This window comes from Parasteatoda tepidariorum, chromosome 9 (assembly GCF_043381705.1).
Source record: "Parasteatoda tepidariorum isolate YZ-2023 chromosome 9, CAS_Ptep_4.0, whole genome shotgun sequence".
In the NCBI taxonomy this organism is placed as follows: Eukaryota; Metazoa; Arthropoda; class Arachnida; order Araneae; family Theridiidae; genus Parasteatoda; species Parasteatoda tepidariorum.
In genome coordinates this window covers 61,953,742-61,974,784 of record NC_092212.1, presented here as the reverse complement: position 1 = coordinate 61,974,784, position 21,043 = coordinate 61,953,742, and the positions used below count along the sequence as shown (strand labels likewise).

Below are 21,043 nucleotides of genomic sequence, written 5' to 3'. Positions count from 1 at the left end.
AGGGGGTAAAATGAGCAAGGAACGTTTGACTGTCCTAGTTGAAAGAAATGCGTCTGGGACAGAGAAATTGCCCATACTTGTTATCGGAAAAATACCGAAATCCCCGATGTTTCAAGAATGTAAAAACGTATCCTTTGGATTACAAGTCTAACAAAAAGTTTTGGATGACATCAGTTTTATTTGAATACTATGTAAGAAAATTGGATCGGAAATTCTTCGCTAAAAAGAGAAAAGTGATACTCTTTATGGATAAATGCACAGCGCATAGTGATCCACCTAATTTGAAAGCAGTAAACTTGCAGTTTCTCCCGCCAAACACAACAGCAAAGTTGCACCCGATGGACCGGGATATCATAAAGTGCTTCAAACAGTCTGATCGTAAATGGCTTGTCAGAAAAATGATCTTAAATATTGTAAGCATTTAGAGGATTTGTAATTAATAAGCATTAATTAAATAATCCGACAATATTTTGAAAGTCCAAAACTAAAACTAACGGTAAGTGGAACTTGCGATACGTCGAAGTTTTTCATCAGTCCTATCAGATTCGAGTTATCGCGAATTCACTGTATATATAATAAATCAGAGTTCCGATGCTTTGTTAAAACGAAAGCCACTATATCGGTGTGTCGGTGCAAGAGTTAAATCGATACATCGTCCAGTCCTAGTTATGACGAGGCTTCGTCATTTAATAGGTAAATGACTGATGATGTAGTGAGCAGTATGGCGATGCACCAGCTAATTTTAAGTGTCAATTATTGAATTAAGATGTTCATTTGGTTTTCTAAATGATAACTTCAATTATATTCTTACACGATGGTCTAAGTGTATAGGCGAATGAATAAATGAGAAGTAATGAAGAAGTGAGCTAGTGAATGGATATTACTGGTTTCTTAGGAGCAACATCGGGTGTTCCCAAGAAACCGGTTCCACTTAGTACACCGGTGTCGCTCGTTAAAAATTGAAAAAGTTGAATCGGTTTAACCTCTTGTTCTCTACTTTTTGGGTCGGCAAACTATTTAATTTACTTGAAAATTAATAAATAAAAATCTCTGCTTCATAAATGAAAGAGAAAAAGGTCGATATTTTTCGATCCACCGCGCTGTTCGTCAGGTGAGTGATGACAAATTTAGAATGAACTAAACGCAAAGTTGCCAACATAAAATAAAAAGAGGGAGAAGAAAAAGCATGGTTGTCTAGCGAGTGGCATCACCATTCCTATGTTGCCTTGACTCCGTACATGTTAACCTTTCTTTCCTTTCCCCTTTGTAGGAATTTTTTTTTTATTAAGTTTACAGAATTCGCTTAAATGATTAAGTTAAACATATGGGCTCCAACCCAGAAACAAGAAAAAATGCTGATTACCTGGGAAAGAAAAATTCTTAGAACTATTTTTGGACCTGTCAAAGAGGGTGATCTGTGGAAAAGGCGATACAATTTTGAAATTGCAAGATTATTTAAAGAAAAAGATGTAATCAATTATGTAAAAGCAAAGAGAATTCAATGGCTAGGACACCTTAAGAGAATGGAGGAAAACAGAGGCACTAAGAAGAAATTCAAGGGGCAGTCCCAGGGCCAAAGGAAAAAAGGAAGGCCCTCTGGCCAAAAGATGGTTAAATGAGGTGGAAAAAGACCCTTACACTCTCTTAGTCCGAAACTGGAAACAAAGAGCTAGAGCAGGGGTTTCCAACTTATATGAGGCCGGGGGCCACAATTAAAAACACAAATCAAATGGCGGGCCGCAACTTTATCAAAATTTTATGTAGGACTCTTTTATGTTTGAAGGAACATTAAATATTACTTCCAGATTTTTACCAAGTTGTTCAAAACAAAAGTATTGAATTACAAATTAAAATAAGAAGTAGATTTTTAAAAATATTAAATTGTTATTAATAATATTTAAAAAAATATTAAATAGTAAAAATTCGAACTACAATAACTTTAATGTGCACCTATGTATTGAACAATTAATGTGCAACAGCAATTGTTAAGACATAAAACTTTAAAAAGGTTGGTATTAAAACTTGCATAGTAGCACACAAATTGTTTAATGAGAAAATTGATGTTTGTCTGCTACAACCACTAGAGAATAGATATTCACATTTAAAATTTACAAATGTGTGTGTAAATATTTTCGTCCAAAATTAGTGGTTTCAAAAAGCGAAATCGGAGAATTTCTTCAAGAGATTTTCTGATACGCACATGCTATATTATATTCACAAAATACAAAAAAAAATAAAATGAAAAAGAGACTGGACTACTACTCTCAACTGGCAACAACATACACGATTATTTTTGTATTTGAATAAATATTTTCTTGGATGCAAAACCTGAGAAAAAAAATTTTTTTGCACCATTGGTATGTTAAATTTCACAGAAATGAAGAAATTAGGTTTTTATTAACGAGAAAAGTATTTTAAACCCATATAGATCTTTTACGAAAATTGTCCGCAAAAAAATGGCAACTAATATATTTTAGTTCGCGGGCCGGATGCGGCCCCCGGGCCGCCAGTTGGAAACCTCTGAGCTAGAGACAGGCGACTTCGGAGGAAAATTGTTAGTGAAGCTATGGTCCAACATGGATTGATTGTATTGCCAGGGAGTTAGTTAGTTAGATTAAGTTAAACTCAATGTTATAATAATAAATAAAGTTTTATCCAGAACGAAAAATATATAAATATACTATATCACTGAGCTGATTGTGTTATTATTATTGTTTTCCCCATTGAAATGGAAATTTATAAGAAATAAGCATTTGGGGATTGAGACTGAATTTAGGCAAACCAGTAGAACCAAATACAGTACGACTGAAAATTGGTCTCTTAGATTTTTGAAAATAATGAATTGTACATAAGTGAATTTTTAATTAATTTTTTCCCTATATCAGAATTGAAAAAGAGTTTACTATTACCAAATTAAGAATTATGACGGAACTAAGATTTGTAACTGCGTCCTGTGAACTGTAAATCCAAAAATATAAATAAATAAAATAAATTCGAAGGTTGGTACAATGCATAAAATTGAAATGCTATATTCGCTCCGGTTTTCAGAACTTTCACAATGGATGTCTGTCAGTCAGATTATAAGTTTAAAAAAAAACTAATCATGCCATTTATAGTAAAGCTGTAGACAACCAGATTTCCCCCCCTCCCCTTTAAGTCTAGGAAAAATGGTTTGATTTCAAACTATTTTCCAGCCTTAAAATTTAACTGCTGCAGATCCCAAGCCTAAACAATAATCTATTTATATTGGTGTGTATTTTACGCTTTACTATACCTTACTTTTCACTTTAGTTTTTATTTTATGTATTCCTTTATGTGTAAATATTTTACTTTATATTTTACACTTACAGTCCCAGGCCAAATTATTAAAATTCAGGGGTCGCATTCCCCCTAAAATTCCTAAAAGTATGTGCAAACCCTAAAATTCCTAAAAATCTGATAAAATTTTGTTGGTGTTCCTAAAAAATTAGAGTTATAGGCTAAATATAAATAAAAAAGCAATAATCTAAAATATAAGAATTTAACTACGTTAATTAAAACTGTTTTAATTTTGCCACATGGGAATTCTGATCCTGAGAGAGGTTTTTCGATAAATAAAGCAATGCCTAATGTGAGTCACCATGAGTATACTATTATGTCGCTTAGACTAATCGAAGATACCATTCGAAATTATGGAGGAGTGTTGAAGATCACCACAACACTATTGAGGGCAGTAAAAGAAACTCACAAATCATATCAAGAATATTTTAGAAAAATGATCATGATTAATTTGTTTTTCTCTAACTTCTAATAATATCACACAATAGTTTTTCTTAATAAAGTAAGGTAATAATAAAGTTTTGATTAAGAAGGTAAAAATTAAATAAAAATCCAAGTTGGTGTTAACTTATTTTTTCTCTTGATTTATTCTCACTTTTGCCTGTTCCTGAATTATGCACTTAATTTCTGATAGGTAATATGTAAAGTTGAAATTTCATTTTTACGCTTTAGAGATTTCATTCTTGGCTTAATAAATTTCAGAGCTTTATTTTATGGCTTGCAATTATTTATGATATGTGTGGATGAATTGTAATAATCTTCTGTTATGTAATAAACTACCGTGTGATCTGTTTTTATCCTAGCAAAATCATATATTACCCCTAAAATTTACCTAAAATTTTTTGAAAAAAGTTCCTAAAATTACCCTAAAATTTTAAAAAACTTTGCTGCTACCCCTGANCAAATTAATTTAAATATTGAAAGCATAATAAAATATACTAGTTTGCGAAAAATTTCTATGTCCCGAAAATAAAAATAATTCTTCCACTTTCCAAAGAAGAGATAATAAAAATCTTCCTTTTGATGAAACTTTATCTAAAGAGGGGATCTCGTAGACAAGAGGTCATCGATCCGAAGTGGGGTGTAGCTCTCATCCCATAGAACTATAGTAAAAGAGGTCATCGATCCGAAGTGGGGTTGAACGCTCATCCCATAGAACTAGAGTAAAAGAGGACATCGACCCAAAGTGGGGTTGAACGCTCATCCCATAGTAAAAAAAGTGGGGTTGAACGCTCAATTTTCCCCTACTATAAACTCGTGCAAGACATGTAATTATTAAAACATTACAGTGTGTTTGATAATTTGGTGTAATTATTATAATATACTAATATAATAAGCTCACCGGACAAAAAAATTAGTCACCCTAGTGCTCAAGCATCGATGATTCATTAGATGACGCAGTGGTCAAGTAACTTGCTCAACTGCGTGTGCACCGCGTCAACGTGATCAAAGGCAAGTAGCCATCAGTAATATATTTTAGTTTGAAGCGGATATTGTGTGTAAATATATGAATAAGTGTGAGGATGTGACAGAATGGCAAAAAAGGAACAATTGTGTTTGGATATGCCCATGGTCATACGGTGAATGAAGTTGCATGATTTGTTTGTGTTTTAATGCGAACTGTTTAACGTGTCAACAAGCAGCGTTGTATTATTACACGTGGTCACGAAGGAAGACGTCAGAATTGTGGTTGGAAAAAGATCCTGCATGAAAGGGACCGGAGACCTGTTTGACGGCTTGTCAATCAAAATCGCTTCCGGACCCGACTGGGATTGCTTCAGTTAGTGCATGAAGGTCCATCCCAATCTGTTAGTGAACATTGCCACGGGCGAGTTGCATGCAATGAACATTTGGAGTCGAACACCTCGTAAGAGGCCATTCCTCGCACAGACATATAAACCTGCGCAACTTCAGTGGGCTCGAAGTCACCGAACGTGGACAACTGCTGACTGGCGAAATGTAATATGATCTGCCTTCATCAAATGACGCACGTCATACAGCGCACCGAAGACCAGATGAAGCATTTAATCCTGACTGTGTGCAAGGTCAGGTTCAAGACGGATGTGCGTCTGTCATGTTTCGGTGGTGTTTTTCTTAATATGGTGGCCACTAACATGAACCAACATGTTTATTTGAACATTTTGGATGATAAAGTGTTGCCTTTCAGTCAACATCTTCATGAAGACTATGCTGCTGTGGATACCCCTATTTTTCAAGATGACAGCAGTAAAATTCATCGGAATGATAGAATATGTAACTGGTTTTTATGAACACTCATACACTCAAATTACATCTCAACTGACCTGCAAAATCACGTGACTTGAACCCCATTGAAAATTTGTGATGCATGTTGAAACAACGGGTAGAATGCCGAAATCTGCATCCTCGCAATTCGGTGTATATGGGCAATCAAATCCTCAGCGAGTGGCTTAAACCTAGATTCGACGTACCTGCAAAACCCTGTGGACTCACTTTCTAACTGAATCCTTATTTTTGAACTGCGGTGTTACACGTTATTAAATGATTTTTTTCATGATTTCTCTAAGGGTGACTAATTTTTTGTCCGGTGCGCTTAAATATTCTATATTTATATAATATATCTTCTAATTTATCCAATCGTCGAATTTATAATTTATATTATATATCGTCTAATTTAAACAATTGATACACGAACGTAAACAAGTGGAAATCGGCTTCAGTCGCGTATAAAGCTGCATTTTGCATAGAATCTTCTAGTGCATCTAATAATTTGGCCAGGGACTGTACTTTATTACATCACTTTATATTTTACGTTTTACCTTATAATGCTTGCTTTACTTTATACTTAACTTCGAAAAAATAACGTTTCCATGTTAGCTAATAAAATAACTAATAACACTGTCAGGACTTTGAGTGCATTACCCTTGACTTGAGGGTCAGATGGGTGAGAAAGAAAGGAAATATCAACCCCCAAGCGGTTGGAGGGAAAGATTTTTTAAAGATAAGGAAACTCTCTAGTTAGGTATGAATATGGACAGATCAAGGCGTACTACTATTTGATAATCCTCTCCAATTAGTGTAGGCCTAGGGGTAGATACTCATAGACTATATTTGAAGTGAAAAGGATTAAAACCAGATCGATATGGCTCTATGAGTAAATTTTTGAACTTTTTTTTTAAGTGATCTATATGTATATACTATTTAATATAATATAATATCGCAATCATTGGGTTTAACTAGCTTGGGTTAATTAACCGCCAAAAAACACACAACAATATTTCTTCGAAAAATAGCCGATGATTTAGGAGTAAAATAAAACTATGAGGCCAATGACATTAATTTAAACGAAAAATAGTGAAAGATAAATAAACTTTTTTCGAATTTTTTTGAAGAATTTGATTCGTATCCCGTGATTTGCAATTAAGTCATGTTAGTCGAATCATAGATCCAAAATTACTAGATTCGAAATGATATCTGAATCGCTTGGATTTGAATAACTTGATTCGAATATTGATTCAAATAGTGATCCAAATCGCATAAGAATCTGTTATTCGAATCATTGATCCAAATGGCATGGTTCGAATCGGTAATTTGAATCACTACTCGAATCAGTAATTTGAAATATTGATCCAAACTACATGATACGTATCAGTGATTCGAATCTAAGTTTTGAATCATTGATCCGAAACACTTGATTCAAATCACTGATCTAAATCGCTTGATTTGAATCAGTGATCTAAATCACATGATTCGATTTAGTTACTTGAGTCAGTGATTTCGATCGCTTGATTCGAATCAGAGATCTAAATCACTTGATTTGAATCATTAATCCGAATTACTTGATACGAATCAGTGATTTGGAGCGCTTGATTCGAATCAGAAATTTGAATCACTAGTTGAATCATGTGATTTAGGTGTTTCGAATCTAGCTATTCAAATCACTGATTAGAATCATGTGATTCGGATTATTAATTCAAATCATGTGATTCGGTTTACTGATTCGAATCACACGATTTCGATCATAATTTGTCAAGTGATTTAAATCACCGGTGTGAATCATGCGATTTGGATCAATAATTCGAATCGAACCAGGGTGTTTGAATCACTGATTCGAATCAAGTGCATTGTATCATTGATTTAGATCAAATGACTTAAATAATAGTTCGAATCAGGTGATTTGGATCACTTTTCGAATCAAGTGATTCATATCACTCATGCGAATATGATTCAAATCATTCTAAGCATAAAATTGTTGCTAGGGATGACTTAATTGCAAATCAGGTGATACGAAACTAATTGAACAAAAAAATTCGAAATTGTAAAAAAATCGAAAAAAGTTTACTTACTTATCACTATTTTTCTTTTAATTAATGTCAATCGAAAAGCAAATGAATTATTTTTTCTCGTTAATGAATTCTTTCAAGTAAATAAGTATACTTATCATTATCTTTCCTGTAGATGTTTTATATGTTGCTAATTGAAGACTTTTAACTATGGTAAATTTTAAGGAACTAGAAAAGAAATATTTTATTTTTTTATATTTATTTTTTATCGGAATTCATCGAATTCTTTAATTGGAAAATCTTTAGTCCTTAATAATGAATGCGTAAGAATCTCTAAGCAGAGTACGTAACTTTTTTCAAAAGGGCTTATTTTTGATTTACGTTTTTTAAAAGCCCTTAAAGGTGTTTATTTTATTCGGGGTTTGTAAAAAATGCATAATTTTTTAACTTTTTAAAAGAGATTTTTTTTCTTTGATGTGTTGATTGTCGTTCTAAATTACAAAAAAATGCATAATTTTCACAATTTTCTCTGCAATCTTTATCAGAAACTTATTATTTTATAATGATTATGTACAGTTTTTGAAAATGTTTTTGAATTCTATTAATTTTATGTTTATAAATTAAGAACTCTAAACGATAGAAAGAAAATAATTTTTATTACTGCGCAGATCCTAAATATGAATTTTTTTTTTTTGGATGGGGGGATGATAAAAGATATTTTTTGAGTGCTTAGAAAGTTCTTAAAAAGTGCTTATTTTTTGTTGAAAAATCTGAATTCGCACTCTGTCTAATGTTTTACTAGAAATTTTTAACTGTAAATGACAAACAATTATATATTATATTTAAATCTATTTCGATACAGACAACAGATTTGAATCAATCACTAATACGAATCAATAAGTGATTCGAATCACTTGATGATTCGTTTTGTCCATCTCCAATAACTGTGATGATAAAAATATAACCCTTCAGAATTACTGGAAACTTTAACAGGACCACAAGAAAAGAAACATTGATCTTGGTCCATAACCCCCTTCTTTTCCCATTCATGGTTTTGCTATCCATCACTTAGATAAGATAGCTATTTGGACAGATCCGTACTTTTGTCTCACGACATTGACGGGACACCACGGGGGTTCTGGCAGGAAGTCATTTTACATTTTCAACTACAGGGGGAAACATTCTTAGAAGCAGGCTGGACAATCGGATGTGAGAATCGTAAAATTGAAGTGTGGATTCACTTTTCATGTTCGGTTTTTAGAGGAAAAAATATGTTACACTAAAAGTTAGCATAAAAGAGAGAGCAAATGTCTACTGGGGAATTAGAAGAAAAGAACAACTAAGGATTGTTCGTTAATAATCTGAACTATGTGTAAGTTTTTATTTAATTTATTTAACCTCATAAATTATAGGTTTAGGTAATTGAATATGAATTTCCTATCTGTGAATTTAAATGCTTTTATAAATGTATGTTACCTTTAATATTGAAATTAATAGTACTGCCCCTCTGATTGTTGATTTACTCCAAATTTCTTATAATTGAGAAGCCAGTGACAATTGTCGGAGAGTTTGGAAAATATTCTTGTAAGCAATAAGATTTTTTAGGACAATGTATTGTTATCCCCGTACCCCTTCTATTATTTAATTTAATAGGGTTTAAGTTTGTGATAATGAAGTTTGCCATACTATGTGATAAGGCTCACCCTTACCTGAAAGTAAGCTGTTGGAATTTTTTTAGGATCAGACGGACAATTTGTGTTGAAATAACTTAGTAATCTGATGCGATTTACCTACAAAAGAAATTTAACGTATGAATGAAGAGAATTCAGGTAAACCTGGAGTAACCATGAAGTTCCAAAAAGATGAAAAAGCATTTCAAAATATTTAAATGCAAACCGATTATAACAGGATTACTTGGCATTAAAAGCAGTTTGAATGCTGTACCGCAATAATTTGTTTACATTTTGATATTTTGAAAAGCGTTTTTTTTTTTTTTTTTTTTTTTTTTTTTTTTTTTTTTTTGGCATTTGAAACATCATTGTTTACACTAGGTTTAGCCAAACTCACTCTTTAAACTACCAATGAATGTGATACAAAATTTACCATGCAAAGATTCTCCTTCGGTATAGGGTCCTCTAAGTAAATTTATTGTTAACTTAAAAGAAACATGAATGTTAAATAAATAATCCCAAGCAACTGAAACGGTAAAATATTAATTACATGATTAAAAAACTTCCTTCGCTTTCAAACTATATAGATTGGCAAAAAATTCTGAAAATTAGATTTTTTCAGTTGCTTTTTTTATATAGTATGTAAAGAAATAAATTTGTGAAACTTCGAAACTTTCAGCTGACTTTATGAAATGGCGATTATTTTATACATTCCTGTAGAACTGTCATATTTGCATTCTATTTTGCAAATAAGAATTCGTAAAAATTCAGATATTGTGTTTCCTTTAACTAGTATTTGGTATATGAAATTGCGAATATTTCGTAAACTAATCTGCTTTATCTCAACTTTTTATGATGTAAAGAGTGTTAGAGATAGAACATTTACTTTAAGACCTTTAAAAAAATTAACTAATCTTGCCCTTATCATTATATATCCGAAATATCATAACGCCAAGATTCTGGGTTCAGACAAGTTGTTTTTTGTCTTATTTATGCATAGTGAACGCCGATGTGTTATTTTTTTGGTAAAATGCTAATAGTGCGCTCTTTACGCATTTTAAAGGAGCTATCCAATAAACATTCGGAAAACAAATCATGGAAATAAACAGTTTTGAAAAAAAGCACTGTTATCTAAATATAACGTCTTATTCGATTCTAACATACGATACAATTAAATTTATTAGATATTTATCAAAAAAATAATTAAGTTGTAAAGTTTAATTCAAAATTGACTAAAAAAGCCTTTAATATTTCATATATTGTAATTACAGTTATATAGGCTATGTATTGTATAAATATAAAAGTCTCATTTTTACCTATCACATTGGAAACAAAAAACGAGGAAGACCACCAATTAAGTGCCTTTACTCGGTGAGAAGGACTTTCATATAGCGAATTAGGGAAACTGAAAAAGCCATCCTGCGAATATGACCCGATGGTAAAGACTACTTTGGATGGCCTTGTCCTGTAACAGGCTATAGTGCTTTGAAAAAAGAAGAAATGTACGTGCTCTGGAGAGGTGATGACTAGCTAATGTAGTTAACAAAGGAATCAGCATTTACGTGAATAAAACAAGATTTCAGGTCATCAAGATGAGATGATGTGACTGGGGTGGAAATAATTTTGGCATCGTCAAAGTCGAATCAAGTTTATGCCCAAGATTCCAACGATGTGCAGCAATTTTATTTTATAACCGTCGTTGGACAGCCGACCCAATGCTTAGGGTTTACGACTACTAATGTTCAACTCCGTAGCCTTGTAATTTCGAATCCAATCCAGAAGACAAGGGAACTCCTGGATCAAATATTGGGAGAAATTTGCCTTCCTCGGCGGACTTTTTGATGGAGCTAACCCGCTTTTGTGTTACATTGAGAGGGAAACCACGGTTAGCCGGGACTATAACCCATGATCCGTCTACTGATATATGAAGATATTTTAACGTCAGCACTGTTGTCGGTGAAAGCCGAATGCGGAATTCGTATCGACCAGCCATTGCTGGGATTCGACCCCGGTTCACCTCAGTGGAAGGCGAACGCTCTATCCCTATAGCCAGTGGCCACCATCCCCCCAAGCTCTTGGGTGCATTCATCCCCCCCCCAAAAAAAATTGCTAACTTCCCCCTTCCCTGTTAGCTTGTTCGAAATAGTGCTACGTTGCTTCTTTTATTTATGTACTTAAAAAAAAATTCTCTCGTCTAAATTCCCCCCAAAACTATTCGTTTTATTTAGTGTAAAAATTCCCCCCCCCCAAGCTTTAAGAGGGCGCATCGTGCGCCCACCTTCACCCCTGATGGGGGCCCCTGCCTATAGCCATCACGGCTCATGTGGAACAATTGATGATTTCTCACATTCTTGATTACGGATATATCTATAGCGTTCTTAATGTCTAAATTTTAATGCGCGTCTGTTTGTTCGACGCACACTGACAGGGATGTGGTAAATGCCCCACCGATTATCGAAGCTAATAGAGTCTTTATGAGTATTCAATTTAATTTCGTTAACAGGTCTGAAAATGTCTTTTTCAAGCTAAAACAGGAGAGAATAAAATTACTTTTATAACAAATGAGAGGCGAAAAAACGATGGCTACTTTGGTTTTTCTACTTTTTTTCACCTTTTCTGTTTTTCGTTGGCAACTTTTCGTTTTTTATTTCAAATCACTTTTTCTTCTCATTCATGTCTTGTAAGTTTTGAAAAATGACGCCTGTTTTGAGCGCTTCAAACATGTCAACTGTTATTTCCTGAAGCAAATAAAGTTTTTAATCGGATAATATCTTACCGCTTAGGTTTCGTGGGATTATTTACTTGATATAAACGGGGTACATTTTTTCCGGTGCTCTTTCTTCCATCCACTCCTTAAATATACCCTAGTAGCAAAATAGCTTTTGCCTTTATTGGGCCTATGTTCATGAATCTTGGCTTAATAAGGCATGGTGCGTAGCGTTTTAAAAAGTGCTTAAATGTGCTTATTTTCGATTTTCTTTTTTTAAAAGACCTTAAAGGTGCTTTTTTCATTGGGTGTTTTTAAAAAGTGCTTAATTTTCCCTTTTCGAAAATGAGACTTTTTTTTACCATGTCGATTTTCGCCACGTATTGTGCATAAGCGTGCTTTCCACATTGTTCTATCCAGCGTTTTCACAATAATTCATTCAGTCCCGCAGTGGACTGATCGTTAAGACTCGGTTCCCAGCAGATCACCGAAGTCAAGCATCACTGGCTACGGTCAGTGTGCGGGTGGGTGACCACTTGGATCAGCCTGCGTAGGGACCGAGGGTATGCGGTATTGGCTCTCGTTAAACTCTGCTACCGTACAGTGCTCGACTTCGCGCAGGTCGTCGGGCTACCGAAGCGGGGGTGCCATCCCCTCCGCAGAGGATCAAAATTGTGATGGCATGTCTTCGGATCATCCTCCGGGATGTTTCCCAGACCGTCGCCAATAGCCTATTGTGCAGCTCTAGTGTGACGTAAATTAACAAAAACAATAACAATTAATTAAACCGCAATCTATTTCAGCTTACAGTCGGTCCAGTATGAAAGCGCCAACCATTTTACATGTTTGGTGAAATACTTGCGAGTCCGCATGTGCGTCGACTGAGCTGGGTTCGGTGAGATTATTGCACTCTCATGTGCAACTCGGCTGCATTTTGCAAGATATTCTCAATTTCAGGCTTCATTTTCCTCCCTCTGGTATTGAACCGAGAAATCTTTTTGATTATTTCATAATGGCCAATTTAATCAAGAAAAGAGTTCTTTGTCAAATTCTAGTTATTTTATCATGATCATGTTGAAAATTATTTTGCATTTTGTTATTGTACACAGCGCTTAAAGCTATTTTTTGAGTGCTTAAAAAGTACATAAAAGGTGCTTATTTTTTGTTGAAGGATTTGGCTACACACCCTGTAATGGTTCAAAGGGCAATTATTTTTCTAGCATTGGCCCTGTATAGAATTTCCGATACATCCGATATTTTACAGCCACTTTACAACCGATTTTGATTCGATATACAATTGTCGAATTCATCCCATATTTTATATCCATTATTTAGCCGCTTTAGGTTCTATATTGGCCAATGTAGACCCTATATAGGCCATTCTAGGACCAATATTAAAAATTCTAGACATCCCAATATCGGTTCCTTTTTTGCATGTACTTATAGGATCCATGTTGAACTAATATTGAGGCCAACTGGGGCCAAGGTAAAATTGTTGCTAGGGTAGGTACAACCCAATTAATTTGAAGCGTCATAATCTATCCTAGGTTTACATAAACTCACTTTTTCAATCCTTTAACCCGTCTTGACGCTAGCCTCCCATGCGATCTATCCTAGGTTTACATAAACTCACTTTTTCAATCCTTTAACCCGTCTTGACACTCGCCTCCCATGCGATCTATCCTAGGTTTACATAAACTCACTTTTTCAATCCTTTAACCCAATGTTTCCTAAAGTGTGGTACGCGTACCCCCAGGGGTACGGGAACAGTTTAGCGGGGGTACGCGTTCTTATGCAAAATATCTTGCAACAAACGAAAATTTCAAAAATATTTTTTTTACGTATTTTCAATTGGCTATTTTTTGCAGAGTTAACAGTTAGTAACTAAAATATGTTAGCAAAAATAAAAATATTTTTAAAATTATACATTCATTTTTTTTATTAGTGGTACACAGCGTTACGAAAAATTTAGAAAGGGTACACTAACGTTATAAGTTTGGGAAACACTGCTTAACCCGTCATGACGCTCGCCTCCCGTACGATCTATCCTTGGTTTCATAAACTCACTTTTTCAATCCTTTAACCCGTCAGGACGCTCGCCTCCCATACGAACACAAAGACGCGAGTGGGATGGACCCCACAAGCCTAAATTATAGTTAAAAAAATTTTCACCTTAGTATTTTAAAACAAAATAATTATAATTGTAAAATGTAAGTTTTTTAAAAATTAGTAACACACGAAATCTTTAAAATACTCACAATAATCCAAGAAAATAGCATATTTATTATACGTAACTTACTCTATACTGTCTTCTTTATCTTATCTATTCTTTATTCATGCAGTTTTGACATATACTAAGTGTGTGTTGTTGGCACAAAAAATTTTCATGTGTTACACATACAGTCGATCATTTTTTGTCCTTACTGCTTGGGCAAATGTAGCAACGTACCTTAGATTTCAGAGCTTTCTTCTTAGAAGTAGGTTCCTTTTCGTCTTTTTTGTTGTTACATGCATCCCTTTCGGCAGTCTTTGTGTCATGAATTTTTCCTTTTTCCACAATGTACATTTATCTTTTCCAATAAAATTATCTTTGTTTGAAGCATCTTCTTGAGCGGAATCTTCCTCTAATTCTGATTGTGAGTCGTGATCACTCATAATTTCTAGATCAGAATTACATTCTACTTCCTCATCAGAAAAAGTGTCTTCCTCACTCACAACCTCATCCAAAAGCTTTCACAGCTTCTCTATTTCCTTTCCGTGCGGAGTCGCCATGTTGTAGCTAAAAAAAAACTCCAAACACAAAAAGTAGCAATGTTCAAAATGCATCTTTTCGACTAACGTGAAAAGTCGCGTGGGGTCCAGTCACACCCCTAACTTGCTAGCATCTTTGTCAAAGAAAGAATAATGACCCTTTGGAATTTGTAATACTTGATATAGGGTGGTGGGCATATAAAATTAGACTACTGAAAAGAAAGAAATTTCAAGGTGAATAGAAGAAAAGAAATTCTGTTTACAAAATCATCACGCGTCCTGCCGAGTTAAATTTTAAATTACCTATGTTAGTGAAAAAGAATTTGTCAAAAGGGATTTTTCTCTTAGTATCCTCCTAAGTTGAGTAATTCTGAGAGATATTCTGTTATCACAATTTTATTACCATGATAGAGGGCAATATTTTTCTTTTTTTTTCAAGTTTTCATATTCATCAATATTTTTATTGCCTAAATGACAACTATCTGCGTAATATGATATCCGATAACAATCGTGATCTATAAAACTCGAATAATCATTGTATTCCTTATTTATTGCTGTGCATAATGTTGACGTAATTACTAATGCCGTTAATTATATATTGTATATTTGTTATCTATTGTAAGACAAAGTATTCAAAATATATCGTAAGAAGACTTTTTTAAATATTGCTTTCAGGATGTCTAAATAATATCGATATCCAGCTCCAGTTTATTAATCCACCATTGCGAAGATGTAAAAATATTCCCCCATTGTGATTTATGTAAAAATATACTGTTTTACAAGAAGGTGGGAGTGTCAAAAAGTTTGGTTCTGTTATGCTCATTTCAAACTTTTCATGCTCATCTTGACCATTTTAAATTTGTTTTACCGTTTTAATCATTATTGTGTTTGAATCATTTTAGTTGAAGAGTTTTAGTGCCGTTAGTTAGAATATTATAAAGATTTGCTGAATTTCTAAAAGCTATAACGAGCCTTGAAAAGTAGGGTTAATAAAGAGGGGGGGGGTTCTTCTTTAAAATCAAAACGTCTAATTACAGTCTGAATCAACTAACAAAAATTCAAACAAATGCAAAAATAAAATTTTTAGTGCGGATGTAAAAACGCTTATTTTGCCATTTAGCTACACTGAATAGCTTACGAGAAAAAACGGTGTGGAGAATAGCAGCGTGCTCACTTGATAGCCTGGTTGGTAGGGGCACTGGGCCGATGTCCAAGAGGTCGTGGGTTCCATCTCCTCCGGCCGTGTTGTAAATGGTGTCAAGTCACAAGTCCTCCATGTTCCCATAACAAATCATACCTCTGGGGGTTCTGATCCAAGAGTTTCCCTGTCTTCTGGATTGGTTCAAAATTACAAGGCTACGTATCTGAACATTAGTAGTCGTAAACCCGAAATTGAGTCGGTTGTTCAACGACGGTTAAAAAACACAGTGAATTCGCGATAACTCGAATCTGATAGGACTGACGAAAAACTTCGACATATCGGAAGTTCGACTTACCGTTAGTTTCGGTTTTGGAATTTCAAAATAGTGTTGGATTATTTAATTAATGCTTATTAATTACACATCTTCTAAATGCTTAAATATTTAAGATCATTTTTCTGACAAGCCATTTACGATAAGACTGTTTGAAGCACTTTATGATACACTGGTCCATCGGCTGCAACTTTGCTGTTGTGTTTGGCGGGAGAAACTGCAAGTTTACTGCTTTCAAATCAGGTAGATCACTATGCACTATCCATTAAGAGTATCACTTTTCTTTTTTTAGCGAAGAATTTCCGATCCAATTTTCTTACGTAGTCTTCAAATAAAACTGATGTCGTCCAAAACTTTCTGTTAGAATTCTAATCCAAAGAATACGTTTTTACATTCTTGAAACATCGGGGATTTCGGTATTTTCCTCCAACTAGGACAGTCAAACGATCCTTGCTCATTTTACCCCCCGAGCAGTTTCCATCCTTAAACATAGTCTTATTTGGAAGACATTTAAAAAATAAACCCATTTTATCAATATTGAAGACATCATTTTAACTGTATCCTTGAAGTAAATTTGGTAACGTTTCATTTAACCACTGTTCACATACTTCAAGAGGGACAGCTTTGGCTTCTCCATGAAGAGTGCGAAAGACATTGTGCGTGTGTTGCAAAGGAAGGGGCAAGATATCAGCTCCTAGGTTTTTCTTTTTGCTTTAAAAGACCCCAAAAAAAATCGAGTTAAAGGGAGTAAAATTCGAGTAATCGAGAATAATTAACATGAAATTGAAGATAAAAGGGTCGGGACTTCATAAAAAACTCGAGTTATAGTAATAATCGAGTTATCGTACTTCGAGTTATAGCGAATTGACTGTATATTTGATAGTGACATAAACCACATTTTAAATTAAGTGGTTTTAATTAAGTGGGAGAGCGGTTTTTAGGGGGAAAGAATCATGATTCCCATCTGGACATAATAACATTATCTAGAACGTGGGCGGACCTGCACAGTTTTAACCCTGCTAAGAGTAGAAAAAAAATTTAAAAAAAAAGTCGGAGAAAATAATAAATAATGTTAGCGTATTTGAATGTATCATAATAATGTCAACTAAAAAGCTCTGCATACTAAAAATAAAAAAAGCATGAAGGTCACGAATTAATAAGCGGTTTTGGAATGTGCTAGTTCCTTACACATTGGGTGAGATTTGGTTCGCTATTGGAGGTCCGTGACCGAATTACATAGAATTACTTAGAGTCTTACTACTCTACAATAACAAAAAAACAAAAAAAAAAAAACACGTTTTTTTTTAATAAAAAAAAATATAATAAATAAATTTCCTATTTTTCATGAATTATTTTGTAAAGACGTTCAGTTCATTCAATTTTTCACACTTAGCCTTTCGAGGTTTGATGGACCGAGAGTAAATTACTATAGAAAACAAGTATTAAGAACAAGTATTAAATTCATATCATGAACAACGATAAATTTGCAAATATTCTCGGAATAATAAGAAGATAAAAATCTCTCACCATTTTTTTCTTCTTTCTTTTTTACCTCAGAGTGTTTTCCCACATTTAAATTTGGCAATACTACAGCCTTGCACACATGAATAAATTACATTGAGTGAGTACTGATTCTGTTAAAACGTATTTTTGCAAACAAAAATTACCTAAGATAAACTTGGGGAACTCCCCTCCCTGTTCGTTATCACTCGACAACCCCCAAACGGTGTCACAACATTCCATTGAACATTATTTTTATTCTCGGAATAATAGAATCTCTTATCTTGTCATTTGAGCGCCATAGGTTCGCCAAGAGGCGTTGGAGGCTACGTGTGTATGAGTCAGCCAAGGCCTATAAGGGGCTGTTGTGCTGAAGAAGAAGAAGAAGAAGGTTCGCCACACTAACTATCTGCATTTCGCTCATGTTGACCAGTCAGAGGGCGACGTCCAACGCCTGGTATATTGCCGACTCACTTCTATTATTTTAGTTATCGGAGTTATAAGATAACTAAAATAAGAATTACAGAAATAAAATCAAAATCTTAAGCTAAATAAAAGTTATTGGGCATATAGTGTTAGCCTGCCATAGAATTAGTAGATCACTGTGACTTTTCATACTTCATAGATTTTACATTCTTTTGTAAGTAATAACTGAACCATAATTTTATGAATCCGAGCCCGAAACGTTTTTTTTTTTTAATCCAGCAAACGATCCCGTTCTTGAGTCCGCTGCGCCTGTCTCATCTATATTACACGTATACAAACAAGAAGAGCTCGTTATAGTTTATCTACGGTAAGAACTCCTCCACGAAGTCTGAGGCCGCCTGCTGCTATAGAAGCAAAAGTAGCGCATTTCAAGGAGGGTAGCTTCTCTCTCTTCTTCAAGCGGGTAGCTACTCTATCGCTAACACAGAAGAACGAAGAAAAAAAAAAGATATTTGCTTCCTCTCCCCGACCCGAGCCAAAACCTGTCTTAAACAGTGACCTTACACCCCAACCTGAAATAGTAATACATCGTTACCATAGTCACCATCAAAGGTCCAGACGAATGGCTAAGGGAGTTCTTACTTTAGACAAACTATACATAACAGAACTGGTCGAACCTCTTTCCTGTTTTTGACAATAAATAAAAGTTCAGACAAGTATTTACATAGAAAATGAAACTGCAGACATACTCTTGCCATCATGCGTTGTCCATTATTAAGATGTAGGATAGGGCAGGGCTAAGTTGGGACTGACATCTAATGGCGTATATTTAAAATTCTTCCCCGCCACATCGTATTCAGGCTGTAAAAAAAAATATTTTTCGATTTATATGCAAACTTGGTGGAACATGAACTGAGTGATGGCGGACTCCATTAGGCCCGCGTCTATTTGTAGTGTCGATCAGATCTAGGGCATCGTGCTATGGTGCTTAGCGTTTTTAAAAAGTGCTTATTTTTGATTTTCGTTTTTTAAAAGCCCTTAAAGGTGCTTTTTTCATAGGGTGATTTTAAAAAGTGCTTGGTGTTCCCTTTTCGAAAATGATATTATTTTCCTCACCATGTCAATTTTCGTCACGTACAATTCATTCAACCACAATCTATTTCGGCGTACTGACGGTCCATAGCACCATAGCGCATGAAAGCGGCAATCATTTTACATGTTTGATGAAATACTTGCGAATCAGCACGTGCGTCTATTAAGCTAAGTTCGGTGAGAGTATTGCACTCTCGTGTGCAACTCTGCTGCATTCTCCAAGATATTTTCCATTTCAGGCTTTATTTTCCACCCTCGAACCGAAAAATCTCTCGATCTTTTTGTAATGGCTAATGTAATCAAAAAAGAAGTTCTTTGTCAGAAACTAGTTATTTTGTCATGATCCTGTAAAGTCTTTGAAAATTATTTTGCATTTTGTTAATGTATAAAGTGCTTAAAAATATTTTCGAGTGCTTAAAAAGTGCTTATTTTTTGCTGAAAAATCTGGCTACGTACCCTGTAGAAATTATAGAAACTTATTAAGTACCTATCTGAAAAAAAAAAAAAAATAATAAGGAACTGCTTGATATAAAAATACCTTTAGAAGAAGTGTTGTTACCTATCAATTTATTGCCCCAAACTTTTCATATATTTTAAGCTAGATAATGGTTCGACGTCCTAAGAAAGCGGTTCCCAAAAGATGTTCCTCGGGGGGTTCCGTAAAATGATGACAGGGGTTCCGAGAGTTGGGATATTTTCAACCAGTAATAATGATATTTATATCCAGTCAGCAATCCATGATCTATTTATTATTTTGCTTGCCTACATAAACTTCTTTATTTAAGATGCGAAGGAAAAAAACTAGCAAAATTTAAAATCTGCTTATATTTATTGATAACAATTTATTGAATAAATTATAAAGATACTATGCACTTATAAATATTTCAAATGTATTTCTCAAAAAGCTTTCGAATTCAAAATAAAATAACTAAATTCAAGAATGAAAAAAAAAATTTTTTTCTTTGATAACTATTCGCATCGTTTAAAACAGTTCTTTTTTAAAAACCATAACTCAGCTATTTTATTCATTTTCAGCATTTGCGTACGCTAAGAAAAAATTCATAATATTAAATACTTCATTATACATATTAGTTTCAAAATAACCATAATTTTCTTTTCTTTTTTTTTTTTGTTAGTATATTTCATACCTGCCAACTCTTCCGGATTTTCCGGAAGATTTTTTTTTCATATTTAAAGTGGTAGTAAATATATACTCTTTTTTCTTTTATAAACTTAATTTTTAAATGATTTTGATCACCACTATTCTTACAAAAATTAAGCACATATATTAATATGCGTTACTATCATGGTTGTCAACTAAAGTTTTTTCAAATGCAACGTATTTGTTTGCTTAAAATTGAAGTTTTAATTCCATTTTAATACCACTGGGAAAAATGATAATGGAAGGGATTAAAAGTTGGCAGGTATGATATTTACATATTCATGGCTGTCAATGCAATATTTTTTAATAATGCCGGGGTTTCTACAAAAAGAAGCTGGATCGTGTAGGGTTCCATAGCCGAAACAAATTGAGAATCTCTGTACTAAAGTGATGAAGAGATCTTAAATTTTGTTTCATTACTTTAATAAAATTTAGTTTAATTAACTTCCACTTGGCATATCTTCCACAGAAAGCATAGAAATCGGAAGGTTTTTATTTTAAAACAGTAAAAGTTCGTTAAAGCGACAGTTCATATTATCATATCAAATTGTCGTTATAGCGAGATATTCGTTATAAGCAAATACACATTTAATGTTAAAATAGTAATGAAGAAAGTCACTTTTTTTCTTTCGTATTAAAGCAACAATTTTAACTTAAATTACATATCTTGAGTAGACAACTTT

The 21,043-nt window shown here is 33.9% G+C and overlaps 1 protein-coding gene across 14 annotated transcripts in view; it reads left to right on the top strand.

Annotated features, from left to right (window-relative positions):
• The window catches only part of LOC107450601 (serine-rich adhesin for platelets), a 126,983-nt gene that overhangs the window by 57,948 nt on the left and 47,992 nt on the right, over window positions 1-21,043 (top strand). For 2 of the 14 annotated variants that reach the window (XM_071185652.1, XM_016066426.3), the window contains exon 1: window positions 8,727-8,952. The exons of the other annotated variants lie outside the window; for them this stretch is intronic. In XM_071185652.1, the coding sequence (XP_071041753.1) occupies window positions 8,949-8,952 (4 nt within the window). In that variant the 5' untranslated portion in view covers window positions 8,727-8,948. Of the gene's footprint in view, window positions 1-8,726; window positions 8,953-21,043 lie in introns of those variants that run through there. 14 annotated transcript variants of the gene reach the window in all.